Source organism: Dendropsophus ebraccatus, chromosome 6 (genome assembly GCF_027789765.1).
Source record: "Dendropsophus ebraccatus isolate aDenEbr1 chromosome 6, aDenEbr1.pat, whole genome shotgun sequence".
In the NCBI taxonomy this organism is placed as follows: Eukaryota; Metazoa; Chordata; class Amphibia; order Anura; family Hylidae; genus Dendropsophus; species Dendropsophus ebraccatus.
In genome coordinates this window covers 34,182,335-34,205,128 of record NC_091459.1, presented here as the reverse complement: position 1 = coordinate 34,205,128, position 22,794 = coordinate 34,182,335, and the positions used below count along the sequence as shown (strand labels likewise).

Sequence of the window (22,794 nt, the reverse complement as noted above, 5' to 3'; positions counted from 1 at the left end):
CGCTACCCGGTGCGTCTGGGTTACTATGGATAGTAACGATCAGGACCCTGCACTGCAGGGACCTGATCGTTTGAATGAATGGTCAGTGTGTTACACTGACCACTCATTCAGTATATAATGCAGTACAGCACAGATCAGGTGCTGTACTGCATTATATATATACCTGCAAAAGTAAAAGTAAAAAAAACACACACACAAATAAATAAATAAATACATACATACATACATAAATTAAATAAATAATTAATTAAAATAAATAAAATATATAAATATACACATTCCCCATCCCCCTTTATAAATGATCCCCTATAAATAAGATACATATGTTTGGTATCATTGCGTCCGTAATGACGCCGTCTATTAACCAGTTACATTATTTAACCCACCTCATTAACGCCATAAAAAAAAATGAAAAACTAATCAAAATAAAAAAAATTTTGTTAATCCCGCCCCTAAAAAAAATAAAGAAAACAGCTATCAAAACATCACATGTACCCAAAAGGTGTACCACTAAAAACTTTAGCTTATGCCGCAAAAGAAAAATCCCTCACATAAGTCCCTTGGCGAAAAAATTTAAATATTACTGCCCTTACAATATGCAAGACACAAACAGTGTATATAGTATCAATGGCATAAACTATAACAAAAGCTATATAACATGGATATCACTGTAATCGTACCGACCTGACGAATAAAGATAACATGTCTTATGTGACGTATAGTAAGCTGCAAACAAAAAAATGGTGAAAAAAAGCTGCTAAATTGTGTTTTTTATTCGTACCACCTCATAAAAGATTAATCAAAAAATTATCAGGGTGTCACATGTTCCCCAGAATTGTACCAATGGAAACGTCAACTTGTCTTACACAAATATTTTGGCACCGCAAGGCCTCTGTGACATGATATACTGGCTAAAAAAAACCTGAAATAAAAAAAGGCCCTAAAATTCTCCAGGTCTCTGTCATGTCTGCAGCCTGTGGTTGAGTCAAGTGACGGACTGCAGCCACATATGGCGGATTTCTAGAAACATTGGAACAAGCAGAATAAACATGGAGTTCCATTTCTCAGTTAGTATTTGCTGTGTTAGAGGAAAAAATGGATTAAAATGGAATATCTGCCCAAAAAAATGAAAATTTTAAATTTCCCCTCCAACTTGCTTAAATTTCTGTGAAAAACCTAAAGGGTTAATAAACTTATGAAATGTTACTTTGAATACTTTGAGGGGTGCAGTCTTTACAGTGGAGAGATTTATGGGGGTAACTAACATACAGGCCCCACAAATCCACTTCAGAACTGAACTGGTCCCTAATAAAATCAGAATTTGAAATTTTCCTGAAAATTTAAAAAATCGCTGCAATATTTCAAAGTCCTCTAACATCCTAACAAGTAAAAGGACGTTCACCAAATGACGGCACCATAAAGTAGACATGTTGTAGATGTTGCAGTAATAATTATTTTATGTGATATGACTATCTTTCTTAGAACAAGAGAATTTTGAATAGAAAGAAATGTAAATTTTTCAAATTTTTGCGCAAATGTTGTGCTTTTTACAAAAAACTACTGAGTGTATCAACAAAAGTATACCACAAACATAAAGAGGAGTATGTCACAAAAAAACAATCTCAGAGTAACCGCAATAGTTAAAAGCATCGCAGAGTTATCACTACAAAAAGAGAAACAGGTCAGATTTGAAAAATAGGCCCTGGTCATTAAGGCCAAAACAGGCTGCGGAGGCAAGGGGTTAAAGGCCCTGACAATCAACTGTATCTACATCTTACAAATTTGGATTCAGTTAAATACTAAGGCGAGGTAGGGTGCTCTGTTAGTTACCGCCCCTGCACCCTGCTGGAGAACACTGTATTCTTCAAATCTTCCCTCCCTTCCGGTGATGCTCTCCTGATCTGCATGACCAACACCACTCATTTCTTATTGTAAACAGTACTCCTTATTCTAAATCTCTCTTTTAGCCCTTTTTGCCACCCTTATTTCCCATGTCAAATAATTCACATCTTACCCTTCTCTAAAGCATTTACACATGCAACACATCTGAATGTATATTCATTTTATGACATCATATTTCAAAAACTTCAGGATTCTCAGCTTTTTCTAAAATAAATACTTCTTAAAATGATTTCACCTAACACACCCCTCTTCTGCCTCAAAAGGGCTGTCTCTTGCGTTTACAAATCCCATTTCTTTACCACATCATCACACTGACCACTGAATGGTCTTATTTATCATGGTCAATACTCCCCCCCTCTTGATCAGTGGGTCACCTGTTCATTGTAAATATTTTATGATCTCAAGTTATAGGCAGAGAGCCCTATCATGCTAGGAGGTGACCTCAATTTAAATTTGAATCCCCCTATAATGCCAGAAGGTGACCTCAATTTAAATTTAAATCCCCCCTTGAATTCCTTCTCAAAAAAAAAAAAAGAGTGCTGGGTAAGCTTCATTTTAAACCTCTGAAACTTTTTCTGCTAAACGACTGGCACTACTTTAACCCAAAGGGAACTGACGTCTCTTCTTTCAAATCCCATCTAAACCATATTTATCATGATTTCAGACCATGTCCCTTAGATGACCACTTCAAGAGTCAAGGTGGTGCCTAGACTAGTCATTCCTAGACAGAGGGATTGTATGTCAAGACACCGAGTCACAATTGTATCTTTTCTGTACTCTCAAATTCCCATTCCACGTACACATTTTGGTAAGCATATACAATGTTTATGATCGGCATCTTAACTTATGTGGCTCCAAATTGAAGAAGAAGCATCTAGTTCTAGTACAAATTACTGCTCTAGAGCATGTAACAATTTATCTAAAGCAACTTTGGCCCAACTAAAATTAACAGCCTTGATGTAATTTAGCTATAGCAACCATTTATAGCTAAGGTTTTATTTCTTAATGAGCTCTGGTAAAGTCAAACTTGAGCTATGATTTATTGCTATCGGCAAATTAGACAAGTTTTTGTTTGCCACAGACTTACAAATTTGGGCCTAAGTCTTTATTACACAACTTGTTTTTTATTGTTACTTAACAGCAATCAACTTCTGGAGACAACTGATTCTTTTCAATATCACTGTTTCTTTAAGACCCCTAACAGCTTTAACCTCTTTTGAGGTTATTTTCCTTTTGTGATGCTCTGTAGGATTTACACAAGCAATTCCCTTTGTAACACCGCCCCCCCCCCTCTTCTTAGCCCTCCCAATCCTCCCCCAAATCTCTATTTGAATATCTATGTCATTAGCAATGCACATCATGAACCTTGCACTTTAGATATTCACATTCATTTTTATTCAAGTTTATTTTGTGTACTGTTAATGCATTTGAAACTTTATTTTACCCTTGTGTTCTTAAATTTAGGACCCATATGTAACTATACATGCCACTAAAGGGGCAGTTGCTATAAAAATATGAATACTTATATGATATGACGGATATCCAGTGCACACAGTGTCTGCGCGGATGTCAAAATAGTGATCATGTTATTTTCGGATGTCTATTTCAAACAGCGGACATTATTTTTACGTTGTTCACACACAGTTTTTATTTTTTCACCTTCCTTTAACAGCTTTTAAATTTAATGGCTTTTCAATTAAATACATACTCAAGGGCAATTAGTCCACCTAAACTAGAATAATGTACCAACAGCCCTCACTGGACTGACGGGCAGCCAAACAAAGAAATGACGGACGTCATTTAAACCTCAAAATGAAGGACGTCATTTTACATGGAGAGGAAAAAACACTGTGTGAACATAGCCTTACTGTGTTTATGCCAGTATGGGGGTACTATTAATGGACAAGGCACATACTGAATGACACTATTACCATCTGTTTGGCACTATCATTTTTGGGATAAATATAGCTACATCAATTTCCTAGGCATAAAGTACAATATATAATATTATAAATAATAATAAAGTGACTGGCCTAACCACAAGGATTACCACAGAAAATCTGATACAATGGGGCATCCATTCATGAGGAAATAATATTGTCACTCAAAAACACTGTTCATCTCCTCCCTGAATTTTTGCACATATAATTTTAGGAGCATCATTGATATTCCACTGGCATTGTAAAGACATAAAAGCACAAAGCAAAACATATTCCTCTTTATTGCTAAATAAAAGTTTTCTGGCAGTTATATTTCTAAGCTAAATGTCATACTCTAGAAATATGCAAAAATGAGCAAAGTTGTCTACAGAGAACAATATAACCAATCTCTCTGTACAGGAAGTTTTATACAGTGGTCGAGTCAGATTTAAATAGAATGAACTGTACATATATAGTACAAAAAGAATTAAAGCATATTTTACTAATTTTGAGAAGAGCTTCAACTGTCTCTTATGTTTTTAAGTTGCTGTCATATGTACTGTAAGTTATGGGGATAAGTTTCTTTATAGAGGACAGAAGCTGTGCAGTACACACACAGGGGGAGATTTATCAAACATGGTGCAAAGTGAAACTGGCTCAGTTGCCGCTAGCAACCAATCAGATTCCACCTTTCATTTTCCAAAGAGTCTGTGAGGAATGAAAGGTGGAATCTGATTGGATGCTAGGGGCAACTGAGTTTCACTTTACGTCATGTTTGATAAGTCTCCCTCACTGTTCAGTAATAATACAGTAAGAGGTAAAGATATGTGCACTATAGGTAGTATTCACTTACAAAGTAACATTATCTTACAGTACATACTGAAGATCTGTGTCAACTTAGCTTGACCAGAAAATACTACTGTGAGTTGAAAATATCGTAACTTGAGACCATTGCAACTTAGAGGGCAACTGTAATAATGATTATAATAATACTTTGTAATGAAGGCAGGCAATATGCACAATTTCCATATACTACATTAGAACATGATTAACCCCTTCATGTCTCTCTCTCTCTCTCCATATATATATATATATATATATATATATATATATACATTCCTATTGCACATGCCCATGCAGTAAGGGCCTTTAAATGTGTCTAGGTCAGCTCCATTATGAGCGGTCCCTCACACATCAGTGTCACTGGCGCCAAAGGCAGCTGCTGGTCATTAGTCCCTGAAACTCTGCAGTGCATAGCGATCATGGCGTTTCGGTTGTATTCACACAAACAGGATCTGCAGCAGATTTGAAGTTGCAGATTTGCTTTGAATCTAATCTGGGCCATTAAATCTGCTGCAGATTCAAATCTGTGCCATCAAATCTGCTGCAGATCCTGTACATGTGAACGCACCCTTAAGGAAGTCAGTGACAGGACAAGCACCTGTCACTAACTGATCGGGACCCCTGCAGCATGGCTGTGGTGGTCCTGATCACTTACATACTGACAGGCGGGGGTAAAACACTTACCTCTGTCCTGTCGGATCTTTGATCTGTGCATAGAGTCTGCTCTCAGGCAGGCATATGGCATAGCATTAATTAGTATATGCAATCTGAGCATTGCATATATAAGTCCCCTAAGGGGCCTTAAAGAGTTTTAAAACATATTTAAAAAATAAAAATATTAATTAAATAAAGACCCAATTAACATTTCTATTACCTTCTATTACCCATTATGAAAATAAAAATATAAAAAGTATAAAAAATAAACATATTATGTATTGTAGCGTGCAGAATTGTCCAATCTATTGAAATATAACATTATCGTTCCTGCACAGTGAACAGCGTAAATGAAAAGAAAAAAAAAACACCAGGATTGCTGATTAAAAAAAAAAACAAAAAAAAACTATTACATATACCGTATTTTTCGGACTATAAGGCGCACCTTCAATTTTAGCCTGCTAAGCCATCCAGGTTCATATATAAGGCGCACTGGACTATAAGGCGCACTGGACTATAAGGCGCACCAGACTTCTGCATGGAGCATTGTGGCCACCATAGTTAGGAGCCTCAGTACAGTACACTGATGCTCTATAACCTCCGGCCACTAGGTGGTGCTATTGAATGAAAGTCTATGCCTGAAGCCTATGCCTGAGCCTGTATCGGGGCTGCGGAGAGCAGGGAGAGCGGTACAGCGCTACAACGGGAGAGCGGTACAGTGGGAGAGCGGGACAGCAGGACAGGCCTGCGGAGCCATGGGCCGGGAGTCCAGGTGAGGGAGCGCTGTGCTGTGTGGCGGGGAGATGTGAGCTCAGCAGCCTATTTGCGCCATGGAGGCCCAAGCTGTCCCGGTCCATATATAAGGCGCACTGGACTATAAGGCGCACTTACAATTTCTTAGAAAATCATAGTATTTTAAGTGCGCCTTATAGTCCGAAAAATACGGTATTAGAAAAAAAATGTATAAAAAGTTTTTATTTTACACCAATATGATATCAATAAAAACTAGAGATGCACCCCAAACAGCCCTGTAAGTGGAAAAATAAAAGCATTATGGCTCTTATAAGGTGAGGGGGAACATTGCATCAATTTGACCTGGACATCCGTACATTAATGACCTTTAGCATGAAGGCATTAAAGATTTTGATTGAGTTGTTTACTGTTTTTATACTACATTTACATTTTTTTTTTTTGAGAAATAAGTATCTCATTTTCCCCATTTGAGATAACTGTCATTTGAACACTGGATATTCACAGCCCGTGATGAGTATTCTTCAGAATAACAATCAGTACATCAAAAGCTCTATGAAGAAAGCACTGATATAGCTCATTACAATGTTCAAAACATTAAATTACAAATGTATCACATTTTGTCCAGTGTATCTAACCTTTGAAGTAAATATAAGTACCCTGGGTGTTCATGGTTTGATGCTTCTAGTGATATGTTGATGACTATTCCATCGTTAGTTGACACTTCACTTGTCTTTAAAGGTAATGCACCACAGGCTTGGTATTAATGCCGTAGAGCTGGTCTATACACCGACAATTCAAGACACAATAAATATTCTCTTTATGAAAATTTCTTTTTGGGGTATTTTAATGAATGATTTTTCATGTATAAATAATCATCATTGTAGAAGATCTAGATCTGTTTTTACATTTACATATATGAACATGTATTATACATATTCTAATTGGGATTTTGTGCATGAAAGCCGCTAAGGAAGAGGTTTAGGTGAAAGATGCATATAGAAAGCCTCTTTAATATAAATACTGTCTCTTTCCCCCCCATGCTCCATCCTTCCTACCCAATATGTAGGTAGGATTAGTAACTGTGTTAGTTATCCTGCTAGACATAGATGATTACATGAATGGCTACAATCATTAGACTAATGTAATATACAAAAATATCAATCATAATCCTTCTAATAACAAGAATATTGTTTGCCTGCTCATTATTTTTGAGATTATTGTCATTCATCCTTGAATACGAGAAGAGGCTAGCAATGTTTTTGAGTATTCTATAACATTTGGTGGTATGCCATGGGGGAAAAAAGTTGATTCTATGGGGGAGACTTACTGTATCAAACATGGTGTAAAGTGAAACTGGCTCAGTTGCCCCTAGCAACCAATCAGATTCCACCTTTCATTCCTCACAGACTCTTTGGAAAATGAAAGGTGGAATCTGATTGGTTGCTAGGGGCAACTGAGCCAGTTTCACTTTACACCATGTATGATAAATCTCCATCCAATGTATAATATAATATAAAGTGTATATACTATAAAACTAATTCACCAGCAATATTTTAAAAGTATATTACGAGATCCCCAGTCTGACCACATGACCACAGTCCAAAACTTGCCCTCCTGCATAGATAGGATGTCAATCAGCCCTGTTTCACTTTGTTTTAGCTACAGAATTACATTATCACCTACCAAATTCCTTCTGGCAGCTATAAAACCACCCCCCCAGCTCCACCCTCGTTCCTCTGTATGCCCTTCACCATAACTACAGTGCTCCAAAAGTCTATTAGTCTCCATTCCAATCTTTTCCTTTGCATCACAAGATTATTAGTGTCTACAGTGCTACTTTTGCTCTAAATAAATCTGAAACCTGACAGAAATTTATTGGACTCCAGAGAATGGAAGAACTACTGGCTGATACGTTTTATCGAATATCGCTCTACTCCCAACCCCCCTTTCTTCCCAATAAGCTGTCCCAGCTCTACGTTAAGGGTTTACCCCCTTAGGTCATGTTCACACTACAAGTTCCGTAGTAATCATGGCCGTTGTTGCCGATTTGCAACAATGACCGTGATTACGACTGAACTTACGTAGTGCTGCAGGCTAAGGGAATCCCGGCCGGAGTGTACAGTATACACATAGTATACACTCTTGCCGGGATTTCTAGCAGCGCCGCAAAAAACTGATATGTCAGTTTTTCGCAGCCACTATTCATTGCATTGCGGCCACAGAAATCCTGTCAATGCACATTGTGTGCAGCGGCGAATTCGGATGCGGGCGCACACTGATGTGCCTGCATCTGAATTCAGCGGCAGTGAAGATCATCCGGCCGATACTGCAGTACTCTAACACCGGCCTTTCCATGACACGGCCGGGTCACGGAACGGCCGGTGTCTTATGCCCTGTGAACATAGCCTTACTCAGTGCCAGAACAGAGCTATGCCGAACAAGATCTGTTTTTTTCATTACTGATCTCTGTTATGGAATACCATGAAGTGTCAAGAAATGCATCACTTTGCGGTCCGTAAATTATTTTATTTAAGATTCATACACCATCCAAGAGATGTTCAAATGTCTGATTATCGTAGTGTGGCAGAGCTCCAGAAGAAGTTGGTGCTCCTGTGCATTTGTGTAAGTTTGTGCAGTGTGGGACTATTAATATTATTCCTATCAACATTCACTCATCTTTAGGCAGATACTTTAGCTCACTGACTTATGGCTCCTCTGGGATTCCTTAAGTGGACCTTGTGTTTGGTAGACATTTAATGATTCAATACTGAAAGGTGCCTTCACGTCTAGCAGTCCTTTTGTTTATTTACTTTGAAAGAGGCCTCACTCATCTTGATATTCTATGGTTCTCGCAAATGTTTTTTTATTTTTTTTTACCTCTCTCTTGTTATGGTAAGTACCCCCTCCCAAACATACCCTCTTCTCGTCCCTCTCATTTCCTCATCCCCCTTTAGCACATAACCTGATAAATGTTTGCCTGACCTCAGATGAAGTCTCCGCTAAGCACCTCTACATAAAATCGTTTGTGTATTCACTGATGTTAATACATACCCTTGTATTTGTAGGCTAATAAGTGCTGAAGTTTCAACCTCTGTGTCTTTTTTATGTATTGTTATTTTGTTTGTACTTCACCAGATTCTGATAAGGAGGAAATGTGTAGCTTCACTTTAGGCTCCCTCTCTATGCAACATACTGTATAGTGTTGGGCCCCCTTTGTGCACCGAATACTGATTAGGCCCCATTTGTGCCTCCATATAGTATTATGTACTGTCTGTGCATTAATATTGTTTTAGGAATTATTTAGTATAATGGTGCATTTACACAGACAGATTTATCTGACAGATCTTTGAAGCCAAAGCCAGGAACAGGCTATAAACAGGGAACAGATCATAAAGGAAAGACTGAGATTTCTCCTCTTTCAAATCCATTCCTGGCTTTGACTTCAAAGATCTGTCAGATAAATCTGTCTGTGTAAATACACCATTAGGCTTTGTGACCCAAATACTAGTTAGGCCCATTTGTGCCTTTACATTGTAGTTAGGCCCCTTTATATGCACCCAAATGGCCCATGAATAAAAAAAAAAATCTCACATGTAATGCTGATTCCCTTCTTCTTCTTCTCCCTTAGCACACCATTCTCAGACCCTCTTCTCTCTGAAAAAAAAAAAAAACTTCACCCTGCCTGGGTAGTCCATTTATATTGACTTATCCTCCGGGCATAAATTCAGTCCCATTGCCCTATACTGTACATGAATCACTGTAGAAAAGTTTCATCTGCATGCTTACTTTTTAACCCATAGCTGCACCAGGACGTTACTGAACGTCCTCGTGCCGCTATGGGAGTTCAGAGGGGGGGTCGCACGGCGACCCCCCTCTGAACTGCCGCGATCCCGGGTGCCGCATGTAGCCTGGGATCGCGGCTATTAGCGGGCACGGTCCGATCGTCGCGCCCGCTAATTAAGTACTTAGAAGCAGCTAAGTACAGCTAATTCAGTACTTAGAAGCAGCAAAGTTGACAGCTGCTTCTAAATACTTGCTCATCTCCATCCCTGGTGGTCTAGTGGGGGGATCGCCCCCCCGCGGCGCGATTGCGGAAGGGGCAATCCCCGCATCCATCCCGGGCCGGGGTCTGCGCCATAATGGCGCTGATCCCGGCTCGGCATTTTATTGCTTTCGGCTGCAGCAGCCAAAAGCAATAGAACACCGACAGCGGTTATCGTTGGTGGTGGGACGGCGGCGATGACAGCTGCTGACTGACGTCGCGGGACAGTGGTGAGCGTTGGCGGCGGGATGGGACGGCTGCGGCAGGACAGGTGAGCGGCTGCAGGGCCGGAGCGTGGGGGTGGTGGATTGTTTGGTTACGGGGGGTGCCGGGTACGCGTTGTAGTCCGGACGGGGGGGGGAGGGGTGCTAGTGAGGGGCGGCCGCCTGAGGTTTGCCTCAGGCGGCAGAGACCCCAGAATCGGCCCTGGCTACTGTATGTTGTACAGCGATGCTGCTTATGCTGGAAGTCCAGATGTCTCTGTTTCTTCCCACTCTTTCAACTGTGTGAGCATCCAAAGGGGCTTACACAGTTCAACATTAAGCTTCCTTGGGAATCTGGGACATGTATCCTGGATTCCTGGGAGAGCCCTGCAGCATAACAGGACCCTCACAGTCTCATTCAATACAGAGGCTATATGTCCTCATTATATAGGGTTTTAACAACCGAGATTAGAGTTATGTTTCATGCCTTTACAAGGGGAGCCTAATTTTAAGCCATGCAATAGAACATGATTCTGCACTAAGGGGTTAGTTAATCCTAATACACAATAAAATGTTAAAACTAACCTTCAACAGTGAGCATTCTACCCTTACCAGGAATCACTTCAATATATACCCAAAATGAGTCCTTCAGTTTTTTGTGGGGTGGTTAATATATATAATATGGGGGAGATTTATCAAACATGGTGTAAAGTGAAACTAGCTCAGTTGCCCCTAGCAACCAATCAGATTCTACTTTGCATTCCTGACAGACTCTTTGAAAAATTAAAGGTGGAATCTGATTGGTTGCTAGGGGCAACTGAGCCAGTATTACTTTACATGTTTGATAAAACTCTTGTTTTTTTACAGTGGAATCTATTTCTTCTATTGGTCCGTGTTATGAAATCCTACACTGCCAACACACAGTATAGATTGCTCCTAAAGTGATTTTTTTGTTTAGTCAAGGTTCTTTAAAAAAAAAAAATCATTACAAATTCTGAACACGCAGTCCCCATTACAACACTTATCTAAAGAAAAAATGTGGTTTTTTTTAGGACCTGTCTGCTCTCCTAACATGTCTGCTCTAGTAAGTGCCTACACTATTTATTATTCCTCCTGGAAATGTATGAATAAATTGACCACAAGGCGTTACTATTACCCTGTCTGACAGTGTTAGAAATGATGGTGTCAGAATGGGGACAAGGGAAATGGTAATGCCAAGCTGTCAATGTAGTCATTTTCAGGAAAAGTATCAGTGGAAGTTTACAAAGCGTTTTCAGAAAAGATGTTTTTAGCTAAAGAGAATGCAAGTATTTATTTAAGTGTTATAGGGGTAAGATCTTTTAACGTCTTACATGCAAATAAACCAATATCCACATTTGCAGAGGAGAGGCCTTAAAACTTATTTTCATTGTTATTCTACAGAAGATTTTCCTTTACTTTCATGTAATATTCAAGAAAATAAGAGATATATCATTTAGCAACCAATAAAGTATATATCAGTTTTACATTTTAATAATAGTATACAAAAAATAGAATTTAGTATATGATGATGGTGAATAATATTACTAGGGATAATGCCAGTTTAGGTAATATAAATTACAAATCTCAAGTCTTCCAGTACTTATCAGCTATTGTATGCCCTGCAGGAAGTGGTTATTCTTCCCAGTCTGACACAGTGCTCTCTGCTGCCACCTCTGATCATTACAGGAACTGTCCAGAGAAAGAGCAAATCCCCATGGAAATCTTCTACTGTTTTGGACAGTTCCTCTCATGGATGAAGGTGGTAGAAAGAACCATCAGATTTTAAAGAAAACAACACTTCCTGTAGGGCATACAGCAGCTTAAATAGACATAATTTTAAAATCTGTATAACTTTTTGACACCAGTTGACTCAAAAACATTTTTCTTCTCCGGAGTACCTCTTTAAAGGAGCATTCTGAGTAGATTTTGTATTTTTTTGTTTTATTTTTTTAATGTGCTCAACCAGGGACACCAATGGGGTACAGAATTTATCAGTTAGATTCTGTATCAGTATAACCAATGTTAGTGTTTTCAACAATTTTTTTTATTTGTACAGAAAAAAGGACGCACCTTATGGGTTCACACTATGCATATTTGAGGCTGTATTTGTGAGGCTGTATAGCAACCAAAACCAGGAGTGGATTGAAAACACAGAAAGGCTCTGTTCACATAATGTTGTAATTGAGTGGATGGCCATCATTTAATGGCAAATATTTGCTGTTATTTTAAAACAACGGCTGTGGTATTGAAATAATGGCCGTTATTTACTGTTATATGGCGGCCATCCACTCAGTTTCAACATTGTGTGAACAGATCCTTTCTGTGTTTTCAATCCACTCCTGGTTTTGGTTGCTATGAGGACCTGACATGAGGACCAAATACTGCCTGAAATATACATAGTGTGAACCCAGCCTTAACAAATACTAGCCTTAAAGAGGATGTTTGACCAGTCTAAACAAAACTGAGTATTCAAACCAGTTGGCAGCCTCTGATGCTAGTATTTAATGGTATTTTTTATTGTCTTTCTCCATCATCAGAATCAGGGGTATAGGAATCTGAGCCTTAGAGGGCGTATATCTCCTTAGAGTCATGCGTCTCTGGGCCTGTATTGTTTTTTTATTTAGATTTGAATTTGACAGCTAAGGTGGACATGTAAGCTCACCCGCTGGGCCAGGTGCGGAGCACTTGTTACTGGGGAGTCTGCTCATGTATGTACTTTACATGGTGCTACGGTCTCACCACTCAGTACTCAGAGTACTTGTGCAATTGTTTTTTTTTAAAACATTGATTTAATAAACTTAAACAGTATATTACTTTGTAATATAACTTCAATAAAATAAATGTATACTTTTTTTTATACATCATTTTACATTGAGTGGCAGCAGTAAGAGGTGACAGGGGTTCCTCTGCTGAAACAAACATTTGTGTCAGAAATAGGTTCCCTGCTCTGATCCAGCATTGCTACACAGCGTTGCTGATACACAGCAGGGTCCCCGTGTACAGTGTATTCTTATTAAAGTATATTGTACCAAGGGGAAACAGCCTGTTAGCAGCCTCTGCATATCGAGTGGGGATTGCTGCACAGTGACATTGAAAGGTAGCTTGTGTGTAAGTCAACATATTATGCATACTTCAGTGCTCAATATACTGGAGCAGGGACACTTATCTTTCACAGGAGTGTCTGCTTTTGCAATGGATTCACCCAAAGCAAACCCACCCTTAGGGTATGTTCACACTGATGTCAATGGGATGTCAATTCTTTAAGCGGAGAGCGATGGAAGCGGAGGCGCGGGAGCCATTCCATAGAGACACTGTGTGACACTGAGGCAGGTGGGATTTAGGGACGTGGAGCTCCGCCGCGCAAGTTCACCTGTTTTACTCAGTGTGAACAGGCCCATAAATTGGATAAAGTTTGGACAAGTCCAATTTTTCCTGGAAAATTGTGAAGGAATTTGATTTCTTCTAAACAGATTCACTTATCTATACTGACAATTACATTAACAAATATAAAACATCATAAAACATCAGTGTATCATAACTCCCTATATTTGATATAATGTGTAATGTAGGATAATTAGCTACTCATATTTAACCTTGTCCACTACGTAACACATTAAGTGACATTGCCATCAGCTGTGTGCAGCCTGAAATGGGTGATAATGTGAATTAATAATTTGTAGCATTATCCACAGAAAAGTCTCTCTTCTGCACAATGGTAAAGGATTAGAAAACGTGGAAGCACGCCTCCCCAAACTGGACCAAGCTGGCATCAGAACATCCAAATAGGCAATGGAGACAGCATTTTCCAAAAATTTCCTTTTGTGTAGCCATATGTAGTCTTTATTTCTTGAAAAAGGCTACACCACATATGCCGAAACATTGCACTGGTGTGTAATAAACTCTGAGGAATTTTTGGGAAAGTGCTATCTCAATTGCCTATTTGGCTAATTTGCAGCATTAGCAACCAACAGTCTGAAAGATCTCAGTAGAAATAGTGAACAATTTTAGATTTTTATTTTTTTTGGGTCTATCACTATTGTTTACCATACACACTCATTTTTATAGTGACACATTTATATAAATAAAAAATGTTAAAAAGGTAACATAACAGTAAAATCAAGAGGGACATTGCACAATCATACAGGTGAGATACAAGTTGAAACTAGGGATGAGTGAACCGGCCGAGGTTCGGGTTCGTATGAACCTGAACTATCGGCTTCTGATTCCCGCTGTTTGCCAGGTCTGTGTAATAGGATCGGCGGCAGTAAGCCACCGCTATCTCCTATGGGCTTCCCAGGTGATCTGTAGATCGTCTCATGGCCCCAAGCACTTGCCCACTCACTGTCGATGCATGTAATAGATCCAACAGTAAGCGGGAAAAGAGGGTCAATCGAGCGCTGACCTAACAGGTCGGCGCTGACTTACTAAGCCTATTCAGCCTGTGTAATAGGGCCTTTACTCATCTCATCTGGTACAGTGCTGTGTGGCAAAATAATAAGCCATTTCCTCCTTGGCTGCTCCTGCTCTTTTCTTTGATGGCCTGTTGGATCAGGTGATGGCATCATCCTTCCCTCTTATGGGGAATCATGGGGATTTGGCTATTGATTGTGCTCCATTTCTTTTCCTCGTTCTTATTGTTTATGCTTCTGATCCTGCCTCTGATTCCTAACTGAACACTTAGCCAACCTTTACCCTGTGCATAAATTTTGTTCCTGCCTTGGACTGGTTGCCTTGTACTAGGTTACAGATCCCTGACTAGTCTGGAGACTGCTACCTAGAGATGTTCCTGCAGCAAAGTTCAAACCTTCTTGCAAGGGTTAAGCTTAAACACCCAGGGATTCCTTAAACTCTTTACCCCAGTTTAACCAGCGCTGTATAGAGTGAGAAATAAACAATACGCATCTCCTGTATGCAACATTAATAGCTTTATTGACCTATGGAAGCTGCTGCATTATATATGTGACTAAGCTATTAAGGAAAGATATGAAACGAGTAAATTCTCAAGTATTTGAAAATATTGTGTTTAAATTGTAGAAAATATGAAAACATTTTTAAAACAAGAAGGTTTAGAATTTATTCTAAATACTAATAAATAGTAGTTAGGCCTCATGGTGGTCTTGGAGTATCACTGCAAGGAACAACTCCCATTCTTCCATGGTAAATGCAAACAAGATGTAGTATGTGTTTAGCTACTGATTTAGTCAGCTCTATTTAGATTTCCACAACCACTTCAAGAATAGTCAGGGGTAGAACACAGTTTCGTATTATTATTATTATTATTTATTTTATTTTTTTTTAAGCGCCCTTGATTCCAGATCACTATACAAGAGGGTGACAAACAAAACATTACAAAATCAAAACACATTACATGAATAAGGAAATGGCAGACGGATAAATAGGAAAAGAGGACCCTGACCGCCAGGGCTTACAATCTACACACGGGTATGATGAGTAAAACCAACAATGGAGTTTAGAAAGAATGGACCTACACTGCACTGTTGATCTCTGACGCTCCTCCATTCTAAGAAGTGGTCATCCAGATGGGACAACCTCTTCCAAATAATTTGAACTAGACATTCACTAGAACTAGAAGTTATGTAATAGATCCAAAATAGACATAATGAGAAAACCTAATGCGCTACAAACTTGTATTTGCAAACTCTCTTGGTAATCGCTAGGTTGTATCAGAACAAATTCTCTACTTCACAGAAAGCTACAATACTCTGCTACTCGTATACACCTTAGTAATAGATGATACATTACTACCTGTCATTTCCTATTTTTTCATTTTGCTACTTGCTCATTATTTATAGGTCATAACTACAAGCCAAAAGTAAAATCTAGCTAATAGCCCCAAATGGTCTACTTTAGTAATGATGCAAGATAGTATTGTGACACCTGACTACTCCCAGAGGTTTCCCCTAAGTAATGAGAGAAAAAAGGTTGCTCTGCTGATAGCGAATACTTTAGGATGATAAGAAACCAGTCATTAGATTTATAGCCCTGCCATACTGTAGTCAACATGCTTAACAGATTGCAAAACCCATCATCCGCTAACTACCGGAGAGAAAGTCCACTTTAATCACTGATTTCTATCCGATTGTGTATTATTCACCAAAATGAGCTATGTTTATTTATTAACCTAAGAGAAGCCAGTGTTACAAAAACTGGAGTGATGGATGGGACAGCCACTGGTCCCAGTGGGTAATATGTGTCTTAAGATTTCTGGAGACTTTCCTGCTAGACGCCATGCAGCTTGGCTTTTATTCCTCATCTTTGTACAGTCACATTAAACTTTTGACTCCTTTTTGTAGATGGCAAGTGGGTGACATCACATGGCAACATCGCCCTTAGAGATGCTAAGATCACTGACGGCATTATCCATTTCAGCTAACATTTCCATACAAGTAAATGATTAGAACTAGGTGCAATTCATTTTAATAGAGACAAAGACTAAATGGACATGTGTTCATCAAAAAACGACATTTGTCGATGTGAACGCCACGCCATGGAAAATATACAGTATATTAATAATAAATCTACACACATGGCACACTGTTCATGAACACAACTTGCATCCTTGGTCATAGAATATGATGCCAGTATCACAAAGCATATCTGGATGTTATTTATTTTTTAAAAAATAATGTAATTTTTCCATGTTATAACATAGCAATATAAAATCTAGTCACCATAGGGCATGACGTCTGTGTGCCCCCTACTACTGCAGTAAATGCTGAGAAAAAATACACAAGACATGCTATACCAAGACCACAAAGATAATAAAACAGAAGAAAATAACAATATAAATCTCCAAGACTTGATCGAATCTCTATACGGTCTTATTATTGATACGGTTAATATATCGTATAACGTTACACCGATTTTCCAAAGCATCAGTACAATGCCAACCTAAGGTCCAACCTGTGTAGAGAAGATACAGTATACACACAGTGTTAATTCAGCAAATATGAATGTCATTATGTTTCTGGCTCAATGTGTGACAGAAGCTGATAGTACCATTCTTTAGAAGAAATTAACCCTTTATATACAGTTCAGTCGAATCCTAATCCAGTACAAGGAGTAAGAAGCCACAATCATGATATCTTCTGTACGGCAAGCAGATCTGGAAAGTGTGGGTCTTAGGATAATGACAATTAATGGACAATAAAGCATATGTCTGGTAGCATAGCCTCTGGTCTTTCTCTTTCATTGGCTCGCTCCTGTAACAACTGCTTTTACAGAATGAGGGAACACTTAATTGAGTTACATTAATGCTACCTGATTCTTTTGTATCAATGTGCCTTAGTTGTTGTTATTAAATCCCTTCTGTTCTAGAAACTCGGAGCTGAAGGAAGCTTACTTAACCTACATTAAATCTTGATAATGTAATAATGAGTCTTTTAAAGGGATAATAATTTTAATTCCCCTATCTGCGGCTATAAAGATTGTATACAGCTAATCCAGTTTGCCCTTTCAATTAAACTTGTTCAGCTCGTTCTATTTAGTCAGCACCTGAATGGGCCATTAAAATTCTTGGTCTGTAAGACTTGTATGCTGTTCGCTGTTGTTTTTAAATTCCATTAAATCCAAATAGTCTTTATCGCCCCATGACCACGGTGACTTCAATCAGCCAATTTAATTACCTTAAAAAATTGTCAGTAGAAAAAAGCAAAGAAAAACAGGAAGGGATGTGACGTTATCAAATTGAAATCTTTCTCTCTAGTGTTTAATCTGGACCAGTCAATAAAAATGCTCCTCAACTCTTCCCTTCAAGGGGTATTCAACCTCACGTTCTTCCCAAGGTTTTTTTTTTTTTTTTTTTTCCCTGTGCTTGAAAGTTCTTGAGATGATGATGAACGTGAATTGTCCCTTCGGTTCGTTATCAGTGATGCCCTAGTTGATATAACCTTGATGCACTGATGGACATCAGCCTTATGAGAAGGCTGAAATGACTGAATTCCATGCATGACTGAAAGGATAGATAGATAGATAGATAGATAGATAGATAGATAGATAGATAGATAGAAAGATAGATAGATAACCAAATATATTAATCATAGGTAAAAAAAAAAAAAGTATTGTACAAAGAATTTAGTATTTTGCAGCACCCTCTCAGTACCAGGGTGGGTTTCATACTGAAGAAGTGCACAATTGGCCATAGAACGCTGCATAAAAGTCGGCATTCACGACATGTGCAGCATTATCCGCAATAACTATCTGTCAAGAACATTATTGTTCATGACTTATAGAGAAAGGCAGTCAAAGAAGATGCGTTATTGTTTTATTGGTCTTTGCATAGCTGTATTATTAACCATTAGGGAAACTGACAACAACAAATTGGAACTGTAGATTCCATAATGATACATTGAACATAGAGTGACATAAACAACTTGTGTCTCGATTCAGCTTTCATTGACTTCTTTACCTGTCCTTTCTAAAGCAAGGCAGGCTATATATTCTCTACTTTAACCTCACTATAACTTATTCTAGATACATAGAGAAGTGGATGGATCCATAGATTCTCCAACTTCGCGAATATAACCCTGTCGATAATTTTTATTTAAAAAATATATATCTGTATATTTTACATTATGTAAGTCATCCTCCATTATAATTGGTAAAATATAATATCCCAACAATCTGATCATTGTGATGTAAAAATACCAAGAGCTAGAACCCATGGTAGTGATAGTGCTGCCTTCTGAGAATAACATTTTATGATTTTCTTGGCTCGCATGCACTGGTGACACCACGCTGAAACAGGCAAGCACGGCAAAGTACTGAAGCTATGACTAATAGCATATGGGGGAAAAATAAAGCATCTGTAATGGATTAGCTTGTTAGCTCGCACTGAATTCTGCTTTTCAATCGGCTGCATCTCAGGTTGGGAAAAATAAACAGTATCTATGGTAAATAGGTATAGAGTATAAGGAATTATTAGTGTAAACCAGTATGTTATTATTCTGAAGCCGTATATCAAACAGTGTAATACTTTGGCTGTGGAGCTTCAGAGCATACTCCAGCACACCTGTGCATGCAGAAAGAGTGATACATATATATATATATATATATATATATATATATATATATATATATATATATAAAACATTTTTTTTTATTTATTTTTTTTATTGGTGGTAGTAACAAAAAAAAAAGGGAATAGACTTGACATTACAAGAAAGCAACCAGTATTCTGGCCATTCTGTGCAGGCTATGGTAGGAGATCTAGTATCTTGTACAGGAGCTGCTGAAAGCCGAGCAATTGTTTAAGGACTCGCCTGTTGCCATAGTGCTGCAGGCTGAGGCAGAAAATCAGTGGCTAGTTGTCCTTTGAAGACTCTCTTCAGACAACTCTTGACCTCAGCCAAGCAGAGGGGAATACAGGACCGCGCACCACTATTGTTATTAATATTGTTAAATGTTCTGTAAAAAGAATAGAGCGAACGCGCTGAATAGTCTTTTGTTCTGCAAAAAAAGGCTCTGATGTGGGAAAACATGGTACCGGGATGACTGAGTCACATCCGCAAACCATCTGTCATGGTCAAGATACATGGCAATGTCGAAGGGAAATCTCCTCTAAGCAGTTCTATCAGAGAATAATGTTCCCTAGTGTGGTGCTAGGCAAGGTTCACATCACTACCACTAGCATCCATTCAGCATTTCACTCCCTGGCCATGCCTGTACATTATAGGTGTGACAATACACCCTATTGTCTTACTGGTATTATGGCTTAATAGGTGTACTATACTTGTTGTTTTCCCTAACAGAGTATCCTTTATGTTCTATGTCTCCATAGTTCCGAATAGACAGAGCTACACCTTTGGGTGTTGAGTAGTTGAGAAGAGACTGTACTTCAGCATGAGATTGATTGAATGCATGAGTGGCATTGGCATTATATGAATTGTATTACATGTGATTGTATCATCATTACATGCCGGAGCATGGCTTGTATTGTAATACACGGGTTCTTTCTGCAACGTGTAAAGCAATTCATGCAGTGATATATGAACGTGTGTCTGCTTCCAAAGAAACAAGCATTCCTAGAGATGGTTGCTATTAGCAACATGCCTCAAGCATCACCTTAGAACCAGATGGCGGCAGAAACAAGTCACACTTTGGATTCAGCACCATGAAATTCTATTTATCAGGCTGATGAATCTTTTTGTCAGCTACTCATCTCTTATGTAGCTATCAATAATCACCATTAGAATAAATGTTTAGCTCCCCTTCAAACTCACAGACTGAAAGAATATGGAATGTGATGTCCAGCCCTTCTCATGTATTAAGGAGTAGGTTATCTAGGTGACTTCTCTTGTGATGTCTGGTTGGGTCTACCAGCAGTTTATCACCTGTTTGCTCTGTCGAAAACCACTTGGAGGAAGTTTATCTACCCTTCATGTCTGATTCTCTTGGATGCTGATGATACTTTACCAGCCATGATGGAACAGATGCAGGCAATGTTACCTATCCCAACTAGTTTTTACTTTTTTTTTTTTTTTTTTTGCTTCTACCCACGTTTCGACGAGTGAAAGAGTAACTTCCTCTCAGAGCTTTCACATGCATTCACTGGCTTGGGGGAGAGAATCTGCTCCCAACAAACATCTCATCCAAATAGTTAGGGGGCTTAGAGGGGCTATGGAAGAAATCTTTACGAGACTGTTGCCTAGATTTTTCCTTTTACTATACACTTCCCACAAGAGTGAATGACTAACATAGAACAATATGCAGTGATCAGAGCCTCCTAAATGAATCCTGCTTAAGCTACAATGACACATTCCCATTCTATCCCTCATTATCACAGAGCTGTCAGTGTTCCATTCATTGGACTGCAGTGACAATAATCCATTTTTGCAGACACCAGAGATAGATTAGTGTGTTTTCATTGTGAACGAGAAAGACCTGGCTGCAATAATCCCACCTAGCAGACATTTGTGTATTGTTTCCACTGTGCTTACTACATCCACTACATAGCAAAGTAAATAGGCAATCTTACCAAACCGTAGAACATGTGTGGTCCCTTGAGTATACCCAATCCAAAGCAAGCAAGCGGCGAATCTTAGGGTGCACCTGAAGAATGAATGAGTTAGAAGAGGGCACATAATCTTCATGGTTCCACTGTACATCCGCACGGTTCCTTCCCCCTATAGAGTGTCAGGTTCCCCGGTAGGGTAAGAAGAATGAGAGGACATAGACTGATGGCCCTCAGACACGATCACGGCATGGTCACAGAGACAACATGAGCGAGGAGGATCCGCTTCCCAAACCCATTAGCAATCCCTGCATGTTCTTCATTCACTGCACCAAGGAGCAACCTTCAACTGCAAGGAATGGTGGGACATCCATGTTAGAGGGGGGAGAATCCTTGAGAAATCCAAACGCATATGTACATCCCGGTGAGCCTGGAAGGGATGAAGGGGGAGGGAAGGCAATCAATAGATAATCCAGCTCGGAAAAATCGCTGAGCTATGGTAGCATAGGGGAAGTCTGTGTGCTGGTAAAAGGGTCTGCTGCTTTCCCTTTCTGCTGCACTGCTGCACAGCTCCTGACGTGCAGCCAAGATTAAGTGAGAGAAATTGAGATAGCTCCTCTCTTTTTAAGGCTGCCAGCCAGACAGCCTTTCCCAATTTGTATTAAGCAACTGATCTGATATCCCCGCGCTGAAAAGCTGCGTGCTTTTATTCATTGGAAGAGTGCATTGCTTTCCCAGCTAGACTCCCAGCACTGGAGACTCTTTGTGCCATCACACAGATAGCACTAGTTGGCTCCAGTATGCCACTTCTGCTGGATATTAGCAAGTTTCACTTGTGCTTGTAGTTTAATGTAGTGTAATGTTTAGCACAAGGATAGAAAATGCTTCCCCTAGTTGGCTGTTTCCCTAGCTGAGCGATTTAACCCCTTCCCGGATGGCTGTCCCTGCACGCATGATAATAGGCTGACGGAAACACTCGAGCACTGAATAGGTTAACCCCCCCCCCCCCCCCCAGTAAATGTCTCCTATAGCATTTGATTTGATTTTCTAGTAAATGCAGTGATATATATATTTTTTTTACATCAGAGAGCTAAAAGCTATTGCTTGCTATCATCTGGAACCTTATGCAGTTTACACCTACACATTGCATCTTCTTAGCTGACATCTGAATTCACGTTCAAACCAGCAAACCGTTTAAGAAAAGTAGCAGACACATTTAGTGTAACACGATGAATTCATCTCGCACTGTAGGGAAGGGGAAAGGAGACTGGAGACGGTGATGATCTGGGAACGTAGAACATAACTTTTATTGGGTTTTATAAATGTGTGTTTTTGTTATTTTAGTAAGTCTAAAAATTGACTGTTGACTTCTGAATGGGCATCCCAAAAATGGGCTAAAAAGTGACCCTGTAGTCCCCAATATATAATATGGAGGGCGACTGTCTGTTGTGTGTCTGGCTGATGCCAGCAAGCAGAGGACTCAGA

At 39.2% G+C, this 22,794-nt stretch overlaps 1 protein-coding gene across 1 annotated transcript in view; it reads right to left on the bottom strand.

Annotated features, from left to right (window-relative positions):
• GRIK2 (glutamate ionotropic receptor kainate type subunit 2) overlaps positions 1–21,463 on the bottom strand; it is a 521,506-nt gene extending 500,043 nt beyond the window's left edge. The window contains exon 1 of the mRNA XM_069973610.1: positions 21,334–21,463. Within this exon, the coding sequence (XP_069829711.1) occupies positions 21,334–21,463 (130 nt within the window). The remainder of the gene's footprint in view (positions 1–21,333) is intronic.
• Between the last annotated feature and the right edge of the window lie 1,331 nt (positions 21,464–22,794).